The sequence below is a fragment of the Tursiops truncatus genome, chromosome 2 (genome assembly GCF_011762595.2).
Source record: "Tursiops truncatus isolate mTurTru1 chromosome 2, mTurTru1.mat.Y, whole genome shotgun sequence".
Taxonomy (NCBI): Eukaryota; Metazoa; Chordata; class Mammalia; order Artiodactyla; family Delphinidae; genus Tursiops; species Tursiops truncatus.
In genome coordinates, this window is record NC_047035.1 from 143164899 (window position 1) to 143183169 (window position 18271).

The window sequence follows — 18271 nt, forward strand, 5'->3', positions numbered from 1 at the left end:
TTGATAGCTGTTGAAGGTGGGTGATAAAGACATGGGGTTTATTTTAATATTTTATTTGCCTTGTGTACCATAATAAAGTTAAAAAAAAAACAAAAACATGGCAAGGGAAAAAAAGTAGCTGGTGTAGAGGCCTCAAGGACCATGAGGAAATGAAGGCGATAGAGAGGCAGTCAGTGGACTTTGAGAGACATTTTTTTCCAAGTCTGCATTCTCTTAATTGTCAGCTGAGATGAAATATACAAATATTCCTCAATAATAATAACCACACCCACCTTTTCCAAGTCTTAGAAAAACATGAGATGGCCATCAATACAGGTATGGAGGACTGTGGGAATTCACTTTGATAGTAGACAGACTTGCATCCACTCTTGGCCCATCAATGACAAAAAAGACAAACGTCCCCCCATTGCCTCTAAGTACTCCTCTACCCTTCTTGGAATGGTCCCACAGACAGGTGTCTCCGAAGAAAACAGCTCTGTCTTCCAGAAGGAGGGCCAGCCATGAGGAGGATCGGATGGCGGGCTGCCGGGAGGATCTCAGTTCCCAGGGTCCCTTATCGCCCCTCTCTCTCCCCTGGGCTGGGGTATACATTCACACCCAACCCAGGAAAGAGGCCTCAGCAGGAAGCTGGGGTGGCCACAGATACCTGAGGCCCAATCAAAGGAGATTAAGACTCTGAATCTTGAACCTGAAAAGAAAGAGGCCTCAGTACAAACACCACCCCTCAGTGATTCTCACCATTCCTTTGGCTGACACTGAAGGGTCTTCTGTACAATACACAGGGTGTTGTACTGGGGTCTCAGTGTGAGCCAAAAGAGTCAGAGCCTGGCCCTGTCCTCAAGGAGATGGCATTCTTGTACAAGAGTCAGACAGAACAAACCAAAAGACCAGGTGATAAGAGCTGGAGCAGACATATAATCAGAGCTCTGCGAGCGGAGGAAGGGCCAGCCGCCTGGATGGCAAGGCTCTGTTAGGGGAGACGTGTCGCTGGGGGCGGGGGGGCGGATCCTGAACAGCCTGTGCTGGCCAGAGAAGGGCATTCCAGGTAAAGACACAGAAAGGCCAAGGCATATTTTTCTTTCATAAGCATACAGGCAGCAGTCTTTTACTCCAAGTAGCACTTTCCAGAAAAGAGGTGCTGACGGAAGAGAACAGCTCCTAAGAGGTTTAGATTCCAATTGTCTGGGCTGTTAATTAATTAACTTTGCAATCCTTTAGTAAAGGTGATGATGGGAGGATCACTCAAAGATAATAAAAGAGTGGATTTTAGAAGATACAGATGCCTATAAAAGTCCCCCAGAAACTCTTGCCCCATTTTCGTTCGGTTCAGAGAGAAAACACGTGGAAATAGACAGGCAGGAGGAATTATGCAAATTAAAACTGTAATCTTCACCACACTTAATCCTGCAAAAGTAATTATGGTGCTCTCACATTTTACACATCAAGAAACGCTGGTCCACGATTTCCCTGGTGGTCCAGGATTTCCCTGGTGGGCCAGTGGTTAGGACTCCGCACTCCCAATGCAGGGGGCATGGCTTTGCTCCTAGGTCGGGGAACTAAGATCCAGCATGCTGCACGGTGCAACCAAAATTTTAAATTTTTTAAAAAAAATTCTAAGGAGGAAGCAATTATGATACAACTGTGAGCCATTCTGGGGGCCCTCAAGCAACTTAAATGTCTCAGTAGTCCTCAAATACAGACCACCCACCCTTTGTACCAGGCCTGCTGATATAAAATGCTTTAATCCAATCTACTAGATCAGAATCTCTGAAGGTGGGGTCCAGAATCCATTGTAGCAAGGCCCCCCAGGCATTGCTTACACTAAAGTCTGTAAACTCATAATCACCGAGTCATCCATTTATTTACTCAACACATATTCCGTAAGCGCTCATTATTGGCCAGACAGCGCTGTCCCAGGTACGCACAGATGTAAGCTAGAGCTGGGCAGTGGATGGAGCGTATGGAGAAGGATGTGAGGTGCTGAGAGCGGGCTGTCGCAGGAAGCCCAGGGAAGCCCTAAAATGATTTTTAAATGAACTTGGAGTTGTATGTTTAATTGGAATACATTAGTTTTTCCTACTAAAAACATCAAGAAAACCCTAGAAAGATGTACTAAGAGCAGATGAAGCTGGGCTTCCATGGTGGCGCAGTGGTTAAGAGTCTGCCTGCCAATGCTGGGGACATGGGTTGGAGCCCTGGTCCGGGAAGATCCCACATGCCGCGGAGCAACTAAGCCCGTGCGCCACAACTACTGAGCCTGCACTCTAGAGCCCACTATCCAACTACTGAAGCCCACGTGCCAAGAGCCCGTGCTCCGCAGCAAGAGAAGCCACCGCAATGAGAAGCCCGCACACCGCAAGGAAGAGTAGCCCCTGCTCTCAGCAACTAGAGAAAGCCCACGCGCAGCAACGAAGACCCAATGCAGCCTAAAATAAAAAATAAATAAATTTATTTAAAAGAAGATTTAAAAAATCATTTTATGTAGCCTTGTTATAGGAAATGTTTAGAAATGATTAAACACGTAACTGGTTACATGTATGTACATATACATGTATGTAAATTTAAATGGTATGAATGTTATGACAATAGTAATCGTTAAACAACATAGCAACCAAAAACAGAGATTCTGAAATATCCTTGCATTATTTATGACACTAGGGATAACTCAAACTGTTTTAGTTAAACCAGCGCACAAGAATCTTGCTCTGGTATCACAGACCTTTGCAGTCAATATAATTATCACTGCACATGGTCTGGTTCTGTCTGTGACCATCACTAAGAACAGTTTTGGGTAAGCTGGAATTCTCATGAGATTACCAACTATAATAACAGAGGTGTCGGCCGGCAGAGTTATAATTACCGTCTGGAAACTCACTCTTTGTAGATATATTCTGAATACAGGCTTGCTTTACGTTTTCCCCCCAGTGTAACTGCCCAGGTTTCATTTTAACCGTTTAAAAATGTAAACTGAAGGAACAAACTAATAATCAGCACTGGAGGTTCCTTGTGCTCCTTTTTCATTTGACTCGGTTAACAAGTAACCTTGAGGTAGGGCTCCTCTCGGTGATTCAGCAAGTCAATGTCATGCAACAGTTAACAGTCTGAGCATTGAATGTGAATGACCTAGACTTCCTGGAAACAGAGGTCTCCGGTTTCACCATGGTGCCACGGTCCTTTAACACTCTGAAGTAAATCAATATTGTAGAAGTCATCAATGAGCTCCATTTCACACAGCCTTGAAAACTCAACAGGGATCTGAGGTACAAGGCGTCACGGAGCATTCATATTTTAGGAGAAAATGTGCATTCAGGTCCCTGGGCCAACTTTAGGAAAAAAAGATAACTCTTATCTACTGAAGGCTGTCCCATTAAAAAAGAGCAACCAGAGGGCTTCCCTGGTGGCGCAGTGGTTGAGAGTCCGCCTGCCGGTGCAGGGGACGTGGGTTCGTGCCCCGGTCCGGGAAGATCCCACATGCCGCGGAGCGGCTGGGCCCGTGAGCCATGGCCGCTGAGCCTGTGCGTCCGGAGCCTGTGCTCCGCAGCGGGAGAGGCCACAACAGTGAGAGGCCCGCGTACCGCAAAAAGAAAAAAGGAGCAACCAGAATGTCCTAAGTGGTGGAGAAAGAGGGAGTTCCACTTCCTCGTTCTCCCCATCCCTGACTCTGTGTCTGAGAAGTCTCTGGTTCCGCCCAGAACACAAGCTCAGCTCCTGAGCAGCTAAGCCTGGAAACAGCAGGGCAGAGGGAAGGGAGCAAAGCAGGAAGCGTTTGCAAAGTAATTGCAAGGTGTTGGGTTACAGGTAAGGTTTCTTCTCCTTTTAAGGTCTCCTTTGGGGATATAAACACCTTGGTAGATGAAGTGCTATCCGATTTAAAATACTAATGCACACCACTCCCCAGAGCCAAAACATCATACACAGAGCCCTCGAGGTCAGAGGAACAAATTCAAAGAGCCTCTTCCCCCTTAGCTGCAAATAAAACGAAAACTCCTCTACAGTTCCTCTATAGCCACGCCCATCAAGCTCCCTCGCCCCGGGTATTATTTACATGTATGGAGAAGGGGGAAGGGAGCAATTTCTTTAACACCTGATCTAAGCGTCTGGTCTACAGCACGATCTGAGCATTTGGTGATTACAGCTCTAATGCTCTCAACGATCTGAAACAACAGCTTCCCATTTTTTGTCCCCTGACGATGCGGAAAGCCTCGTGTGCCAGAGCATCTGACATGAGGTCGTTGTTGTGATTGTTATGATTGTTATGATTATTATGATTACCATGTAGGGGCAGAAAAGTTTTCCCTTCTTCCTTTCTAGGTTCTTTGGCTGGTCTACTAATTAAATTGAAAGAAGACAGATTAACAGGAGAAAGGCAAACAAAAGTTTAGTAACAGGCATACGTGGGAAAGACCCAGGAAAACTGAGTAAGTCTCTGAAATGGCAGAAGTCTGCACCTTAAATAGCATCTTCAGCTAAAGCAAAACAAGACTGCGGTGGCGATCAGCTCTGGGAGGTCACCAGGAAAAGCAGAGGAAACAAAGGTGCGGTTGTTATGCAGATTAAAGTCCTCACCTTCTGCACTGATAAGAGCTTCTAGAGATAAGGTCGCACCCCCTCCCCCCCACCTTCCTGGAGCAGCTGGGGAGACACCCTTACAAATGGAGATTTTCCTTATACATGTAAATGTCTCTTACAGAAAGGTAACTTCTGCTCGGGTTTTCCAAAGCTTCTCCTGTGGCTACAGTTTCTTAAAATAATCAGCCTCAAATAATCCTTCTGCCAAAGAGACACACGTTGCAGTGGCCAATGTTGCGCCCCTACGACCACCATTGTTATTACTTTAACTGAGGTTCAGAAAGGTTAGGAAACTTGCCTGAGGTCTAGCAGTTAATAAGTGGCCCAGGCAGGACCTAAACTCAGGGGTGTGACTCCAAAACCTCTGCCCATGACCATTAAAAACATCAGAGAAAGTGAAGGCTGGCAGCCACACTCCTCTTCAGGTTACCCTTGAGGTTAACCCTGCCTGAGCTACTCTGATGTAAGAGCCACAAATCGGTTCCAGCAGTAAATCATCTCAATGAAGAACTGAATCATTACATCATTTCAAGGTGGGGATCTCTTGTGACTCGGCGACACAGGAGTCCGCTGGCCCCTGCAGAGTTGGGGGCCTCCCTCTCCCCGCCCCCTTCACCCACCGCCTCCCAGTCTCCTTTGCCCCAAGGGCGGTGCAGAATTCCGTCCACACCACAGACCTTTCGCACAGCAGCCCCCGTTGCAGGGCGGATGGTGCATCTGCTGCAGGGCAGAGAGGGGGGAGGCAACTCGAGAGGAGAGCCCTATTTTTCCACAGTCTTCCGTTTCCAGGCTCACAAAGGGAACCACACGCCGGTCATGAGGCAACCATGTCAGTGGTCTACTGACCTGGTTTAAGGTCTCTTAATTAGGATCTATTCTTCAAGGTCCGTGCTCTCTGGCCAGTCACAGGCTGGGGCACACAGGGGCTGAGTGAAGAGTGGAGACGGCCCCGGGCAACCCCCTCCAGAAGTGCTAGTGATGGCTGTGCGGGGCAGTGCCTATCCCAGCCACAGCCCCACCTTATCCCCAAGGAAGGAGCCCTGTTCACTTACAACGCCTCGGCCCCGGCCATCACTATCCCGGGGTACAACTGGGGGACTCAAGAATGGGAACGATGCTACTATATATAAAGTAGATAATGAATGGGAACCTACTGTATAGCACAGGGAACTCTACTCAGTGCTCTCTAATGGCCTATATGGGAAAAGAATCTTAACAAAGAGAGGATATATGTATATGTATGGCTGATTCACTTTTCTGTACACCTGATACTAACACAGCGTTGTAAATCAAATATACTCCAATAAAAATTTTTTACAAAAGAAGAAGAATGGGAACGAGGTTTCTAGAAGCCAGAGGGAGACCAGTTCCTGGGCAGCTGAGTCGGGGGTAAGCACAGCTGGGGTGAAGTTGATGCGCAGAGACCAGGAACAGGGAAGAGACTTGCTGTAGAAAGAGCAATGGACCAGGCATGCAGAGAGAAGGAGCTGGGAGGCACCAGCTCACACAGAGGAAGCTGAGAGCGTGAGGGCCAAGGGCCAAGACGGCTTTCGAGTCCCCAGCTTCAGTCCCCGGGAGGCTCAGGAATCTTGCAAGTAAGAACATGGTTGTGTCCTCTCAACAACTACTCCCCATCTTGGTCCACGCTAACGGGTTCCTGGCCACCAAAGACCTTCAACTAAAACCAGCTATATACGCGTATAAAAAAATCTTCCCTAGCATATACTCTTTTCTTCAAGTGTTAACCAATTGTAATTGTGGCCAATCTTTAACTGAAGTTTCTAAGTGAGCGCATCTCAACCCTGGCTGCACACGTGCACGCACAGAAGCACACACACGTGACTGAATACATGCTCACTTATATATATGTACACACACAGATACACACACATGAATGTGTCTAGATACACACACACACACACACTCTCTCTCTCTCTCTCTCTCTCTCTCTCTCTCTCTCTCTCTCTCTCTCTCTCTAAGATAAAATCTACCTGGAACTGCTGAAGGGCAGCCAGGGTTGAGATCCACTGTAGAGACTTGAATCCACCAAGTTTCTCCGTGTAGTCAGGCAAAGCAAATTCAAAAACACGAGGTACTTCCTCTGAAAATCATGAAACACAGCCTTACTTAAAGAAGGCACCTCAGAAGCCATGTACAGTAAGTCCCTACATATGAACCAGTTCCGGTCCGAGAGCATGTTCGAAACAAGTCCAACTTGTTCATAAGTCCAAAAAATTTAGCCTAGGTCCCCAACTAACACAGTCGGCTCTATAGTACTGCACTGGAATAGGTTTATAATACTTTTCACACAAATAATACATAAAAGAAACACAAAAAATAAAGAAAACATTTTGACTCTTAACAGTACGGTACCTTGAAAAGTACAGTAGCACAGTACGACAGCTGGCATCCAGGGGCTGGCATCGAGTGAACAGGCAAGAAGAGTTACTGACTGGAGGAGGGAGAGGAGGTGGGAGATGCTAGAGCTGAAGGATCGTCAGCAACAGGAGACGGAGGGCGAGCTGCAACGTCACTCACACCTGACGTGGATGGCACAGGTTCTGGTTCCTTGCCAGAACCAGATGCACATTCGCATCTTTGAAAGCTCGCAACTTGAGGGTTCGTATGTAGCGGACTTACTGTAGTTGAATCCCTTGCTTTTAAAACAATGGAATGTAAAGCCCAGAAGTGTGGAGCGTCTCCCTGCATGAGTGACATCATGGATTAGAGGGACTGCTGGAATTAGAACTAAGTTCCCTAGTTCAAAAAGTTTTGTGTACATCTAATTTTCGCAAATTAAGTCTTTTACAAATCAGCAAACTTATTATTTAAAGCAATCCTGAAAAAAAAATCATTCTGATATCCAATTCACGATCTCCTAAGTGTATCTGTGTTGAGACTTTGGATTCTTGTACCTGAAGCTTCTTCTTTTTTTTTTTTTTTAACATCTCTATTGGAGTAGAATTGCTTTACAATGGTGTGTTAAGTTTCTGCTGTATCACAAAATGAATCAGCTATACGTATACATATATCCCCATATCCCCTCCTCTTGCGTCTCCCTCCCACCCTCCCTATCCCACCCCTCCAGGCGGTCACAAAGCACCGGGCTGATCTCCCTGTGCTATGCGGCTGCTTCCCACTAGCCATCAGTTTTACATTTGGTAGTGCGTATATGTCAATGCCCCTCTCTCACTTCATCCCAGCTTCCCCTTCCCCCTCCCCGTGTCCTCAAGTCCATTCTCTATGTACATGAAGCTTCTTAAAATGGAGCAGATTTATGGCCTCCAACACTAGCGTAAGCAAAATCCAATAGAGAAGGTAAATCTGCTGCCACGATGAACAGTAAAATTCCTGAAGCCAGACTCTGGAGTCTTATGCGGGGTTATTAATATGGGTACAGTAGTTACTAAATTTGGAGAGAGGGAGGGAAGTGAAAGCAGTAGCAGAAGGTCGGGAGTGAACTTAAGGGTTTGATCTAAGTGACCTCACGACAGTATCATTTCTAAAGACTTCTTCAGAAAATTAAAAAAAAAAAAAAAAAAAAAGAGTGGGCTCTTCCACTAGTGCAACATGCCATTGCACTAGTAGAGTTTTCAGACTGAATTTTAGAAAACTGAGCCTCCAAGATTGCCCTAAATAAAAACAGGAAGAGGAAACCCATTAAGGAGTTATTGACCATTAACGCAGAAACATGGAAAGGCTTGTCAGATCTTTGGCATCTGGGTTACTAGAGGAAAGGAAGGCCCCTCAAAAAACAGAACCATGGGAAAGTAAGCTTTGGTGGGATAGGGGTGACAGCGCAGATTCTGTTGTGCTAGAGGAAGAAATCCTGCCTGATGGCATGGCGAGGGCAGCCTGAAGAACCAGGTACAGCCCGAGGGCACTGGAGCAGGGCGGTGGGGACATTAAAGAAGAGGCTCTAAGTGAACCCCCAAAACACACGTCCCCAATGTCAGTTTCAAAAGGTCTCTTCTTAGGAGTTGCGTTCTTCCTAATGGGATATTTTCACACTGACTGCCTTGAACCGCACGCTGATATTCTATTTCCATTCTAGAAAGATCACTGTGCATTCACATAACACACTATTTATAACACATTCTGTTTTCCTTGTCGCTAATCAGTCAAACTCGGGAAGAAATCATGAGCATTCTTCCTTTAATGGCACCGTGGAATTAATTCCCTCTGAGAAAACTGAGAATAAAGAAGTTAGGTCATTAAATTCCACACTCTCGGGAAAGTAGTAACTGTTTTGCTGCTCCCAGGAGAAATCCATCCTGAGTCATACTGTAAACAACATTCACAACCAACAGAAGAAGGTGCTTTTCAAGGCCCTCACTACCTGAGGATACCCACGACAGCCTTCCCATGACTTAGGGATTTTCCAATTACGGATCCTGTGAATCACAGATGCAAAAGTTATAAAAGAGCAACACACGGCTACATATTCAAAATGCCTCTAAAATTTAGTCCATCCTTTCACACAAAAAAGACAGCGTTTGAGATTAACGATACTCAAGCAAACCTTAGTGTCTGGTATGATCACAGTATCGATATATGTGTGTTCAACGGTTAATGGTTTATTAGCTGAAAGAATGAATGAGTGAAAGAAATAGTAAGTAACTTGCCTTTTGTACCTAGGCATTTAAAGTTCTTTTTTTAACCCCAGCCTCTCGGCTTGCGGGATCTTACATCTTAGTTCCCTGATCAGGGATCAAACCCTGGTCCTGGCAATGAAAGCGCAGAGTCCTAACCAAGAGACCGCCAAGGAATTCCCTGAAAGTTCTTATTTACCTTCCTCTCTCTGCATTTGCTTTCTCTGATGAGGTCAATTTCTCTGCCAGTGTTACCAAATGCCTCTCTCGTCCACAGTCATTGCACAAAACCACTTCTGTGAATGGTGATGGGAAACACTAATAACATATTGAATCATAAATGCCTCTACTCTCCTGTTGCTCTAGATCAAAATGTTCCAGCCAAAATTCTGTCTAACTTACACCTCATCCTCTGGGTTATTTGCTTGTTTGGGTTTACACCTTCAAATCAGCTTGATTCACTCCCTCTTGAATCACAGGTCCCAATTCTGCAGCCTAAGTCAGCTCACATCCGAGAAGACCCCTGAAGGATGTGTGCTGAGGAGGCTTAATCCGCCTACTTAATCCCACCTTAACCAACGGGCAGCCTTTACTGCACAAATTAATCACACCAGCTCAAATGACGACACTACCCTCCAATAAGGCTACGTTGATTTTCACAGTGTCCTTTCTACAAATATTTCTAAGTGATTCCAATTCATTCCCTCAATTGCTCAGAGTCACAACATGCTTATAAAGTGTATTAGTAACTCAAATGTAAAACATGCCCTAACCTTCAAGGCCTCCACCATGTTTAGATTCTCAACTGTCTCTCTGTGTTCTAAAACCGACTGCCGAGGGGCTTCCCTGGTGGCACGGAGGTTAAGAATCCACCTGCCGGGCTTCCCTGGTGGCGCAGAGGTTGAGAGCCCGCCTGCCGATGCAGGGGACACGGGTTCGTGCCCCGGTCCGGGAAGATCCCACATGCCGCGGAGCGGCTGGGCCCGTGAGCCATGGCCGCTGAGCCTGCGCGACGGGAGCCTGTGCTCCGCAACAGGAGGGGCCATAACAGTGAGAGGCCCGCGTACCGCAAAAAAAAAAAGAATCCACCTGCCAATGCAGGGGACACGGGTTCGAGCCCTGGTATGGGAAGATCTCACAAGCCACAGAGCAATTAAGCTACTAAGCTGTGCACTGCAACTACTCTAGAGCCCACAAGCTACAAGTACTAAGCCTACGTGCCACAGCTACTGAAGCCCGCGCGCCTACAGCCTGTGCTCTGCAACTGCAACAAGAGAAGCCACCGCAATGAGAAGGCTGCGCATCGCAACGAAGAGTAGCCCCCGCTCGCCGCAATTAGAGAAAGCCCGCGCACAGCAACAAAGACCCAATGCAGCCAAAAAATTAATTAATTCATTAAAAATAAATAAAATAAATAAAACCAACTGCAGGTAGGCTGAATATTGTGTTTGTGTGTGTGTGCGTGCACACGCACGCGTGCATGCATGCACATGTCCCATATGTTGAAACCTAACCCACAGGGTGATGTTATTAGGAGGTGGGGTTTTTGAAAGGTGACTAGGTCATGAAGGTGGAACCCATATGAATGGGATTAGTGCCCTTATAAACCAGCCCAAGAAAGCTCCCTTGCCCCTTCCACCGTGTGAGAAAACGATGAGAAGTCCGCAACCAGAAACAGGGTTCTCACCAGAGCCTGACAATGCTGGCACCCTGATCTCAGACTTCCAGCCTCCAGAACTGAGAAATTTTTGTTGCTTTTAAGCCACCCAGTCTATGGTACTTTGCTACAGCTGTACGAACCTAATAAAACACCAACTTACTTCTTCCATGCCGAGTCCATGCTCTCCCTGGCTCTTTCAAATCCCACCTCTCTTCTACACCCTTTTCAGTCATTTTTCAAATGCTTAAAATAATCATCTATTGGCCAAATAGCAATGACCACCTTTTTGCCTTAGAATTTACTTCCTCCCCAAACCCTTATTTTAGATTACTGGCCCACTCTACTGCTCATCATTTAGGGAATTTGCTACCTTTACCCATGGAAATACTAGGTAGTATCTGTGTTTGAAGTCCTCCATCAAGGACTGGGCAGCTCACTGGAGCATGCACAGATAGTAATGGAGAAAGGATGAAGAGAAATACAAAAGGGTTATTGTTACTCTTCTGTTCGATACAGATACTTCAATGTTGCAAACATGGGCATATAATAGATACAAAGTGGATCAGACCTCAAGCCAACACGTTGTAACCCCTTTCTTTGCCTATGGTCATGCCCATGGATATCAAACCCTAGAGGTAAAATAGATGCAACTCTTTGTAAGAAAATTAGGAAAGTTTGAATCTATCCCATCTGTTTATGGGGCACCCATATGTGCAACCCATTAAACAAACATTTAATGAGTGTCTCTTATCTTAAGGCACTTTGCCGGTTGTTGGGAAAACAGAAGACAGGGAGGCCTTGCCCTCAAGGAACTTTCAACTTAGTGGGATGCAGTCACACAACAGGACACAGCAACACAGTGTGATAAGTGCAGGTAAAGGAGCTGAGTACCAGGTGCACAGGAATACCAAGCGTCCCAGAACCCAGTCAGGATCCAGACAGGATAGAGAATTCAGGGCATAGGAAAGGGGCATATACAAAGGGCCGGGTGTGAGTATGAGGAGGGAGGGCAAGTACTGGGCTGGGTACTTTGGGGAATGCACGGCACTGACACACACACCTTACATCCCTCCTGGGGGAATAACACCTGAGTGTAGAGATGGAGATGATTTAGGACAGGGTGGGCTCTCCAATCAGTGTTCGGAGCAGTGTTCTGAGTGTCTCTTCTCATCAGGAGATCAGAAAAGAGAAAGATCCCCGAGGAAGACATGAAGGCTGGGGGTGCAAAACGGGATCTGAGGCAGCCGCGGAACAATGAGTACATGGGGTGGGGGGGGTGGGGGAGGTCCTGCTGCCGTGGCAATGACCTGAACGGAGCTGTACATGGGCAGAGAAGAGGGCATCTTCCAGGCAAGGTTAGAGCAGAAAAACTACAGAGAGCCGAGAGGAGGTGGTTAAGGGACTGCTTAGCTTCTGAGTCAAGTAACTCCTAGCCTATTAGAATAACAGAGACATGTAAATGCACCTCTAGAGAAATCTGATGAATAGGACTGCATGGTGTGGAAAGAGTACTAAACCAGCAGTCAAGAGACCTACTGCTCTTCCCCAGCTCTCCGTCAAATGAGGGTGCACAAGGACAGTGTCCATAAATGATATGGGAAATAAACTTAGTCCTTTACAACCAGCATTCTTTTTCTTCTTCTTTAAAAAAAAAATAATATGAAATAAAACAGAACATAGTGGGACTGCCCTGGTGGCGCAGTGGTTAAGAATCTGCCTGCCAATGCAGGGGACATGGGTTCGAACCCTGGTCCGGGAAGATCCCACATGCTGCGGAGCAACTAAGCCCGTGCACCACAACTACTGAGCCTGCGCTCTAGAGCCCGCGAGCCACAACTACTGAGCCTGCACACCACAACTACTGAAGCCCTTGTGCCTACAGCCTGTGCTCCGCAACAAGAGAAGCCCCTGCAATGAGAAGCCCATGCACCACAACGAAGAGTAGCCCCCGCTCGCCGCAACTAGAAAAACCTCGCGCGCAGCAACAAAGACCCAACACAGTCAAAAATAAATAAATATATTTATTTTTTTTAAAAAAATAGTCTGCATGTGTATTGCCCACAGGCAAAAATATTGTTTTGTGAGACATTTGCTTCTGATATATAGACACAGATGTGTATGTGTGCACTTGATCTAGATGTAAAATGTGTTTCTTATTGTGGGGTCACAATCCAAAAAAGTTTGAAAAGCACAGGACAAGAAGATGTGAAAGGTTTCTTCAAATCCTAAGATTCTCACTTAGCCTTTAAGTTCTAACCTATTTTACAGGTGAGTAACTCAATCTAGACATGAGTTCTGGTATAAAGTTGAATAAATCCCGGGCAAAGTTAAGCTATACCAGCACATAATTCAAAATTTAACCTTACCTAAAACAATACCCTTAATTAAATTAAATATGACAAGTCTCCAGGAAATAACTATGCCTCACATATGTTGTAACACAGACACACCTGCATATTCAGAGCAAAGGGTTAGCCTTACATCTGAAAGGATTTCATTCTAATCCAGACACGCATATCTGAAAGGATTTCATTCTAATCCAGACAGGCACATACAGGAACAGTGTTCTGCAGAAATTTTATCATAAAACCTATTCAAGGTAGGATTTTAATGTTTCACTTTAAAAAGATCTAATGCCAACCCTTATTTTTAATACCTTTACCAACAGCAAATTCTAGCAATCTATTGATTGTGTGTGACACACATACTTTTGAAACCCTTTACTGGAACAGGTGGCTTTTTAACTTGTAGATTCTGACTCAGTGTCTCTGCCTATGGTACCATCTCAGCCTAAACCACTTTCAAAAAGCTATCATCCAAATGAACTTCAGGACTTCAGGAGAACATGAATAAGCAACTTATTAAATCCTAAGTACTTCCCTGTTGGACAAGTCATTTTCCCAGAAAGGCACAGGGTAATTTATGAGCATATGTATGGAGACAAAGATCACTAATGCTGGCAGTCTGTATGAGCCGAGCAAACATTTTAGATAAAGACTATACGTGTCAAGAGCCGTAACAGTGCCAATTCAACTTATTCTGGGGACTCTTTCATCTGAAGCAATCGGATGTCATAGGAGACATGATCTCAGGTATTTTCACCATCCCTGCTACCAGGTGGCCGGGGCAAAATCATAGATACCCAAACCGGACCACAAACAGGTGACACGACTTGCCCACTTACCAGACTTCTGCCTCACTCGGACTAACACTCAAGTTTTGTTTGCTGGTCTTACTAGGTCTAGCCCTGAAACCACGCCCCCAATTTCTGCCTTGCACATAAAAGGCCCTTCCTCGATAAAATACTTTGTCGTTCTCCTGTGAATGCTAACTCAAGGTCAAGAGATTCCCCAAACCCTGTAACGTAAGATTCCAACTCATCCTGGGTTTTTACTGAGGCTCTGAGGAAGATGCCAGGCCCACAGGCACGAGCTAACTCCCTGCCCGCAGTGCCAGCTACTCAGCCCCACCAGGAGGCAAACTTCACACCACCCGACCCTGCGGCTGACTCCACGGATGCCCAGACACGGCCCCGCCGAGCACTTTACAACCGGAACGTCTTTTGGAAGTCCTCCCGTCTCGCCCCCTGATTTTACAAGGAAGGAAACAGAGGTATGAGACTCGCGCGCCTTACCCAAGGTCACTTCAGCCCGAGGACCTCCAGCCTCTGGCTGCCAGCTCACACAAGCTAAACGCGAACCAAGCTGTTTCTGCCCGGTATTTAAGCACCCCAACGTTGCCACTTGCGGTAACCAGAACCACAAAAGACCCAGCCGGTGGATCGGGGGCACCCGGGCGCGCCAAAGCAGGCAAAATCCTCCGAGTCCGAACTCTCCAGGAACCCGAGGGCGGGCGGAGTTTTTGGAGGGGGTGAGAGAAAGCCAGGGAGCGAGAAGAAAAGAGAATCCACGGCGGCCGCGGGGCGGCGGGTGGGGTGGGGGGTCTCTGCTCGCCCACAGCCCCGGACGAGGGGCCCCCTTCCTCTCAGGCCGCCCCAGAGGCCCCCAGGGGACCCGCAGCCCGCCTCCCCGCAGTGGCAGGCCAGGCCTGGCGACCGCCGCCGGGCTCACCGGGTGCGTAGCGCCTGCCACGCGGCGTCGATGTCGGCGTAGAGGTTCTTCTCGGAGGGCTTGCCCGAGCTGACGCCGTAGCCCGAGTAGTCGTAGGAGAAGATGTTGCAGTTGATGCGCGAGCCGAGGCCGATGTAGAAGCTGCACATCTGGCCGAGGTCCACGGCGTTGCCGTGCGAGAAGAGCAGCGTGTAGCGGCTGGAGGGCGCGCAGCGCACGAACATGCAGCCGAGCCGGTTGTCCCGGGCCGTGCGCGAGAAGAAGACCTCGACGGCGTCCAGCTCGCGCTGCGAGTACTGCCAGTCGGCGCGCTCGCTCAGGTGCAGGCTGCACGCGCCGGGCCCCGAGCCCGCGCCCTCCTCGGGCTGCTGCGGCGCCGGCTGGGCCGCGGCGGTGGCGGCGGCGGCGGCGGCGGCCGAGGCCGGGGCGGGGGCGCCGGGGCCGCGCTGCTCGGGCGCCAGCACCGTGTAGGTGGGCTCGGGCGGCAGGAAGGCCAGCTTGGCGGCGATGCGGCTCGGGCAGGGCGGGCAGCAGAAGAGCCAGCACAGCTCGCCCAGCGAGAAGCCGTTCATCCTGGGGCCTGGCTCGGGCATCGGGGCGGCCTCGAGCCCGCCGCCGCCAGTACGGCAGGCAGGCAGGCAGGCTGGCTCGGGTGCGAGGGCGGGCGGGCGCGCGGCGAGGAGCGCGCGAGCAGAGCACGGAGGACGGCTGCTGCCCGCCCGCCCGGCGGCAGGAGGACGGGGGGAGGGGAAGTGCAGGAGGAGGGAGGCGGGGCCGGCCCGGCGGGCGCCGAGCTTAGAGTCGGGGCGGGTCAGCGGCGGCCCCGCGGGCCGGGCGAGGCGCGGGCGTCTGGGGCCCGCGCGCTGCACACAAAGCGGGCGGCGGCGGCGGCCATGCCGGCTCGAGCGCACCGCCCCCAGGCCCCCGCTCCCGCACGACCGCCGCCGCCGCCGCCGCCGCCACTTCCGGGTTACCGAGCGCCCGCGCCCCGGCCGGGCCCTGGCGCCGGGCTCGGCATCTGGGCGGGGCTCCCCGGCCACCTCCTCCGACTCCGCGTGTGAGGGCGCGGGCACCTGCTCTGGCCTGGGAAGCGAGTCCTCCTTCCCGGGACGGACCGGGGCCCGGAGCATGGGGCGCCCGGCTTAGGGGTCTGCGTGGGGGGCAAGGGGGCAGATCCCCAGAGGGGGCCCTGGAGGGGGCGCCGGCACCTTTAGCCCCCTGGGAAGCACGACCTGGGGCCGACAGGGGCTCTCCGACAGGAGCGCAGGGCCGACAGGAGAGCAGGGACCCGGAGGAGCGGGGTACCCGGGCTTAGGCACGTGGGGCAGGTGGGCCGATCCCCAGGCCGGACAGTGGAAGTGGCGCGGGTATCCTCCCCGATCGGACCATTCCCCTCTCTCCCCTCCCCCTGAAATTCCCTTCCTCAAATCCAAGTTTTCTCATGCATGGAGGTTCTTGGGAATCTATTGAAAATTTAACGAGTGGAAGAGAGTTGGAATGAACCTGAAATACTTGACTCTTTGGGTCCATGGTGCTTTCTGAACTGCCTCTTCCCAAAGTCTCAGGACCATAAAGGGTACTGGTGGTGTGGGATAGAGCGGCGATCGCTGTATTTCCCTGTTACAGGAGGCTGTTTCTGCATATGTAGCCACAGTATTGCTTTCCTAGGGACATGACTGGGCCTTTAGTAAATCCCTGTATCTATAAAAGTCAGCTACTATAACAGGGCCGCACTGTATAGTTAGCAATATATCACGTGGCCGTTGTCATTTCTAATCCCACGGGCAGTAGATTTTCTAGTAGCAGCTAGGCGTCCTTTACAGTGCTAGTTTCTCAAGGCTTGTTTCTCGGGCCCCGGATTTTTAATGGTCTTAATCAGGAAAGATTTTATAATGATTTAAATCCATTGTAATCTTGGCATGCACCTTTACGTGATTTTTTCCCCCCTCCAAATATTACTCTCAGTGCCTTGAGACTGAGTAAGCTCCGGTGCCAACTTCGCAGAGCCTTCTATCCTTCCTTTCTCCTCCTGAATTGGCAGCTAAATTCTCTTTCAGGAATTGACAGGAGATACCCTTCCTGGACTGCCAGCAGGGCAGCTAAACACATGGAGGTTGCCAGCATCACCACTCTGGATCTGTTGTTTTAACTCACAGACATCCAGGAGAATTTAAACATCGTTGTGGCTTTTGTGGAAGGTGTTTTTTAATTTATTTATTTTTTTGCGGTACGCGGACCTCTCACTGTTGTGGCCTCTCCCGTTGCGGAGCACAGGCTCCGGACGCGCAGGCTCAGCGGCCATGGCTCACGGGCCCAGCCGCTCCGCGGCATGTGGGATCTTCCTGGACCGGGGCACGAACCCGTGTCCCCTGCATCGGCAGGCGGACTCAACCACTGCGCCATCAGTCGAAGGTGTATTTTTGAGCACCTTCATCTAAATGAATTTACCCATACTGATTTCTTTTTTCTTTCTTTATTTGGCTGTGTTGGGTCTTCACTGCTGCACACGAGCTTTCTCTAGTTGTGAGCAGGGACTACTCTTCGATGCGGTACACGGACTTCTCATTGTGGTGGCTTCTCTTGTTGCGGAGCACAGGCTCTAGGTGCACAGGCTTCCGTAGTTGCGGCACGCAGGCTCAGTAGTTGTGGCTCACGGGCTCTAGAGCGCAGGCGTAGTTGCTCTGCGACATGTGGGATCTTCCCAGACCAGGGATCGAACCCGTGTCCCCTGCATTGGTAGGCAGATTCTTAACCACAGCACCACCAGGCAAGTCCCCCTACTGATTTCTATAACCTTCAGGACCTGGTTTTAAAAGATTATTTCTTCACTAAAATATTAATAGTTATTAAATGTTTTTGAAACTGTCCAAAAACTTGGGCTAAAGAAAACTTGGTTGGCAAAGCCTGTTCAGACTAAATATTTGAAGTCTTATTTTAACGTTATTTGCACTTGGTGATGTTTCACCCCAAACCAAATTTTATCTTCTGCAGATTAGGTTTCCCTTTCTAAAAAGCTTTATAACTTGCTACTGTTTAGGCACTTTGTTTCTTGTATTCAACATATACTGATGTAATGTTTTTCATGCTCACAGCACCTAGGATGTTAGAACTTTTGTGCTGAAGCTATAAAGATAAGACAGCCCCTGCTTTCAAGTACCTTACAATTTAATTAAAGTTTTGGCAGAAGATTCAGAACACTTTTCCCCATGCATTCAAAACAAAACAAAACAAACAAACAAAAAAACCCCCAAATCCCTGTAAAAGCTAAGGAAATGGTTTTGAATCCTGGTTCCATGGTGATATTTCTGTGGGAAGGTAAGGTGATAGCCAAGTGTTACTCCCTAGTCTTATTCAGAATAAAATAGGATTTGGGGAACTGA

At 48.7% G+C, this 18271-nt stretch overlaps 1 protein-coding gene across 2 annotated transcripts in view; it reads right to left on the reverse strand.

Annotated features, from left to right (window-relative positions):
• The window catches only part of ABHD17C (abhydrolase domain containing 17C, depalmitoylase), a 56901-nt gene extending 41059 nt beyond the window's left edge, over positions 1 to 15842 (reverse strand). Inside the window, exon 1 of one of the 2 annotated variants that reach the window (XM_004320681.4) lies at positions 14892 to 15827. In XM_004320681.4, coding sequence (XP_004320729.2) covers positions 14892 to 15484 — 593 coding nt within the window. In that variant the 5' untranslated portion in view covers positions 15485 to 15827. Of the gene's footprint in view, positions 1 to 14891 lie in introns of both variants that reach the window. The other variant, XM_019945811.3, reaches the window with a different exon arrangement.
• Between the last annotated feature and the right edge of the window lie 2429 nt (positions 15843 to 18271).